This window comes from Limulus polyphemus, unplaced genomic scaffold (genome assembly GCF_000517525.1).
Source record: "Limulus polyphemus unplaced genomic scaffold, Limulus_polyphemus-2.1.2 Scaffold400, whole genome shotgun sequence".
In the NCBI taxonomy this organism is placed as follows: domain Eukaryota; kingdom Metazoa; phylum Arthropoda; class Merostomata; order Xiphosura; family Limulidae; genus Limulus; species Limulus polyphemus.
In genome coordinates, this window is record NW_013666010.1 from 76,903 (window position 1) to 82,510 (window position 5,608).

The 5,608-nt window shown below is 34.8% G+C and overlaps 1 protein-coding gene across 1 annotated transcript in view; it reads left to right on the forward strand.

Annotated features, from left to right (window-relative positions):
* The first annotated feature begins 1,291 nt into the window (after positions 1–1,291).
* LOC106457975 (HSPB1-associated protein 1-like) overlaps positions 1,292–5,608 on the forward strand; it is a 22,969-nt gene continuing 18,652 nt past the window's right edge. Inside the window, exon 1 of the mRNA XM_022384080.1 lies at positions 1,292–1,664. Within this exon, the coding sequence (XP_022239788.1) occupies positions 1,469–1,664 (196 nt within the window). The 5' untranslated portion in view covers positions 1,292–1,468. The remainder of the gene's footprint in view (positions 1,665–5,608) is intronic.

Here is a 5,608-nt window from a genome sequence, read left to right on the forward strand (position 1 = left end):
CTGCTGTAATCTCTCTCTTGTTTATTTTGCTTTTCGAGCTGCTACTGTTGCAGGTTTTCTTGCCACTGCTGTAATCTCTCTCTTGTTTATTTTGCTTTTCGAGCTGCTACTGTTGCAGGTTTTCTTGCCACTGCTGTAATCTCTCTTCTTATTTCTTTTCTTTTTCCTCCAACAACTGTTGTAATCTCTCTTGTTTATTTTGCTGTTCCTGTATTGCTGCCATCAAATCTGCTAAGCTGTAGTTTGATTTACCACCTCTTGTTTCCATTTTCTTTTTTTTTCCATCTCACTTCTGACACTAATTTGTTATGTCTCTGGTCGTTTGTTAACTTTCCGTAGAAATTCTTTCCGAGAAACTTCAGCGATATAAGTCCTTTCTTAAATAAAACTAGTTTATTCTTTTTCAATTCAACTTTGCAATACACATAATTTCCACAGTCACTTTAATTTAAACACACGCTAGAATTCACAACGATTCACGCACTTTATTTACGGCCACTACCGCACTTGACTCAATTGTCCGTCTCTGTCTGTCAGCAATTCTATTCCGATTAATTAATTCGCTTTATCTCTGCGCACTTATATACAAGAATGGAGGGCGCGTAGAAAGGACCAGAGTTGCCACGAACAGAATATCCTTCTTGAATATCATGACGTGTTACCAGCGTCACGTGACTTCCGCTGTCGTAACAAAACGATAAGGGCTGGCTTTGAAGTTGTTTTTTAAAAATAGTTTTAGTTTGGTTTAGAGGATGAAACAGCCTAGATATACCAATAGGTCCCGTGTTGTCCCTAAACATTACATTATATGTTAAATTAGGGACGTTAGTGCAGATAGCCCTCGACTAGCTTTGCGCAAAATAAAAAACAAACAAACGAAAACAAACCAACAAGTTAAATTACACCACAAATACAGAGCAAGTTCCTAATGGCTCAGCGTTACGCTTGTATGTTTACGACACTACAAATCGAATTTAAATATATCTATGGTGAGAGAGGATACATAACTCATTATGTAGGTTTAAAACTTGATAACGAGGAACCCACTTTTAGTTTTAAGAAAAAAGTTATGAGACGGCTTAAGTGCGTAATGAACAAACTTTATTATAACTGTACGGTTATAATAAAGTTTGTTCACGATCCAATCAAATCGTCTCAAAGCTTTTATTATGTAGCTTTGCGCTTAACAACAAGAACAAAAAAAAAGAAGTATAAATCAATCAATTGGTTGTAAAAAGCTCGCTGTAATAATTTATAATGCCGTGTTTTTGTTTTTTCCGCCCAACACGTAAATATAATTCGACCAGTTGATGCGAAGTGTATGTAATGTTATATATAAATTTTAATGCCTAAATAAGCAGTTCACTTCAATCGACAAAGAGTCTTTACTCGAAATTAGAAACAGGCTTTGCCACAATATTTTCACATTTTGGATAATGCTGGATACGTCGATAGGATTCTTTACCATATGTCAGTTGGCACTTCAGATTTAATGACAATGTTGAAATGTGAGGATATGAGAAAGTTAATTGTTAACAGACTTCAAGCACCTGTTGTTTTTAAAGGCATGATAGAATCTTGGAAGTGCAGTTCGTGGTTAGTAAAAGACTGGATAGAAGCTTGTCAAGATTTAAAATTTAACTTTCGAGTTGCCCTGAAGGGAGGTAAGTGAGCTAGGTGTTAATCACTTAAGTTAATGTTACGGGTGTAAGGCCTAATACTACTACTAGTAGTAATACTTGAATTAGTAATATGTAGTAATACTATTACTCCTAGTAGTAACTGTAGTTTAAAGACTATTTATATTCTGAACTTGTTAAGAAAGAATTAGGAAGTTTGGAAAATTATCTAGACAATTTTAATTCTTTACCTTCAATGAATTTTGAAAAGTTTTTGAAACTGAAAGATGCTTTGCAAATACATTTAACAAAGTTTAAATTTTTTTATTGGAATTGGGTAGTTAGTGGTTAGGGGTAGTCTCTAAAGAGGTTACTGCTTATGTAGATGAGAGTAACTCAGTGAGGGTGGGGACTTGGCGTATCTGGATATTCAGAAAGCATTTGACAAAGTACCACACAAAAGACCTGTTAAAAAATTAACTCTATAAGTATGGGGTATAAATTGGATCATTAGGTTGAAAAATAGCTGGATGGAAGAATGCAGACAGTTGTTATAAATGTAGTTCCATCAAACCGGATTAATATCACAAGTTGGGTACCTCAGAATCCATTTTTAGGACTTTTACTCTTTTTTTTTTTACATAGATGAAACAATGGTCAATAACTTCATTGGTGATGTTAAGGTCTTGGGTGTTGATGGCTGTGATTAGGATGCTGTTACTTTACTGAAGAATTTAGATTATTTGTTTAGTTGGGTGAATTAATGGCAGATTGGCTTTTAATTATAATAAATGCAAAGTAATTTGTGTGGGTTACCATAATTTGAGTTATAATTGTAATGGGAGTAACCTTAACAGTGATAGGGAAGAAAAGAATCTTGGTGTTTTTGTTGTTGACATAAACCTTTCAGGCAACATGTTTTTGGAGTGTTGTGTTTAGTCTTGGGATCCTTACCTTAGAAAGGATGTAGAATGGTTGGAAAGGGTTCAGAGGAAGGCTACTAGTACTACTAGTATGAGGATGATACCTGGGATGGAAAGGTTGTCATACAAAGATAGGTTAAGATCTCTGAACTTGTTTCCTCTTGACAAAAAGAAGAGTTAGAAATGTCTGGTTGAAATGTTTAAGATTGTTAAGGGAATTGACTGTGTTGATGCATCATCTTTTTTCATATTTAATGATGAGAATGATAAGACTAGGAGACACACATAAATTTTGGTAAGGTAGAAGTCATCTTCAGCTAATATAGCCTTGTGTTTATAACAGGGTTGTTGGCCTTTTGAATGGGTTGCCTTCAGATGTGGTAGCTGCAGTTAATTTAAGGGAGTTTAAGGATAAACCTGATAAATATTTAAATGATGAGGGATGAGTTTGAGTTTTTAGTGTTTAATTTAGTGGGTAGAATGGCCTAGATGGACCAATAGGTCCTTTGTTGTCCTCTAATGCTATGTTAAATAGGATTTTAACTTATATTTACAGAAATTTGGAATATAAATATTATAACTTAATTGTATAGGTCATTTGTTAGGCTCATTCAGAATATTGTGTCCTTCCCTCAAGAAAGACATTAAATTGTTGGAAAGAGTTCAAAGAATGGCTACTACGATGAAACTTTGGATAGAAAGGTTGTTATTGGAGGACAAGCCAAGATCTCTGAAATTATTTTTTCATGAAAAAAAAAAGTTAGATGGGATAGTATTGAGGTAGTTAACATTATTAAGGGAAGAGATAGTGTCAATGCCTCATATTTTTTTCATACTTAATGGTAAGAATTGAAGAAGAAAGGGACAGAAATGTAAATTTTGACAGGGTAGAAGTCATCTGCAGCGAAGACAGTTTTATTTTCATAACAGGGTGGTTGATCTTTGGAATGATTGAATTGCAGATGTGGTTGATGCAGTAAATTTAGGGGAGTTTTCAAAGGAAGGATTGGTAAATATTTAAATGATAAAGGCTGGCTTTAAGTCTTTTTTTTTTAGTTACTATAGTTTAGTTAAGTGGATGGTACAGCCTTGTTGTCCTTAAATATATAACATGTATAGATGGAGTAGAAATGTACAGTATAAATCTCTGTTCTGTTATTAATGGTGTCAGGTCACACTGGACTGTTGTTACTCGTGGAGTGCCTTAATATTTTAACTTTTTCTTATTTATGTTAATGACTCTCATAGGGGCATGATTAACAAATTATTAAAGTTTGGGGATGATATTGGTAGTAATGGGTAGTTCTAGCTATACTGTAGATGTTGAGATACCGTAGACTGACATGGATCAGTTGGATAAATATTTGGTAAAGGCCCTTTGATTACTGTAACTACAAGTTGCTGTATATGCTCTCTATGTACTTGGGTTATCATAATTTGGATCATGTTTAATACGCATAGGAATCCACTCAGTAACCTGATTGAATAAAAGTGTCTTGGCATAGTGGTGGTGGACAAACCACTCGAACTATTGAGGCAAAAAGCATAATTATATCAATAGAAATCACTAGTTATGCTTATTTTTCTGTCCCCATATCTATTAGCAAAGAATGCTTGAAGAATGTTTTATAATAGAACCAACATATGAAGGAAATCTTGTTTTGAATATTATGTTGTGGGTTTTATGTCTATTATCATTTTAGATTATTAAACTAATATTTAAGTTAATCTTTTCCTTAATGACGATGTGGAGGCATTAGTACATTTTGCCACAGTGGTGACCTATAGGCATTCACACGTTTTAATGGTGATATGTAGACATGTTTGTATCAAGGCAAATAAGATGGGAAACTGTTTCTTTGTCATTGCCTTACAGTTTACCATGTACAAGTAAGTACTTAGAAATGTGAGAGAATAGAATTAAATAGTGGCTTAAATACAAAAGTATGTGATTGTGAAATCTCTATTAAATCATTACATATACATCAAATGCATATGATTGCATTTCTTTATTTTCTTCTAAACATAAATTGGAATTTTTAAATTTACAAATTAATTTGAATATAAAAGCTTTTTGTTGTTGTTACGTCTCCGTTTGTTAGTTAATTTTCCGTAAATTCATTCCGACGAAACTTTAGCAACACAAGTCCTTTCTTAAATAAAACTGGTTTATTCTTTCCGATTGCAACATTACGATACACTTAATTTCAACAGTCACTCTATAACAAACGTCTCACGTGCTCGTCTTCAACAATACTCCGTTCAATTACACACTCTCTGACTGCAGTTAAATTACTCATTACCTCGTCGCATCATGGCCGGTCTTATATACAAGACTACACTATATCTAGAAGGATCACGAGATTACTAGAAAGAGGTGGCGTGATACTAGTCACGTGACCTCGCTGACGCAACCCTGCCCCTCCTTAGTATTGTTCCTCCTGAACAATAGCCACTTACAATAAACCAATAACAATTAACAATAACTTAATTAAATGTACAGAATTACAAACACAAAATTACAATTCAACAAAGTCTCTTAATTTTACGGGACGTATCTTCTTCCGTACTGGTCTCCGTCTCGTTGGCTTCTGCTTTATATGGAGTTCATCTGCTTCATCAGGAAATGTCATATCGTCAATAACAGTCACATCAGTGGTAGTAACTTCATCAAGAGCTTCACCATTTCCCTTCTCAAAACTGAGTAGAGTTTCTTCTTCGATGGTGGCTTCTTCAGGTGGCACGTCTTCAGCAGCGTCATTTGTTCTGTTGTCCACTTCGTTCCAACTGAAATGTCCTGAACCGTGATAACGCCATAGCCTGTTGGCATGCACCACTTTTGGCTTACCTCGCTGACCACATTTTACCCGGAAAGTCACGTCTGAGAGACGATCCACTATGTCATATGGGCCTTCCCATGGAGAAGACAACTTAGGAGACTTCCCTTTGGTCTTCCTGGGATTATACAACCATACCTTGTCTCCTGGTACAAAGGTGACTTCAGTAGATCTCTTATCATAAATTAACTTCATTGAATCAGCAGACGTTTTCAAGTTTGAACACACT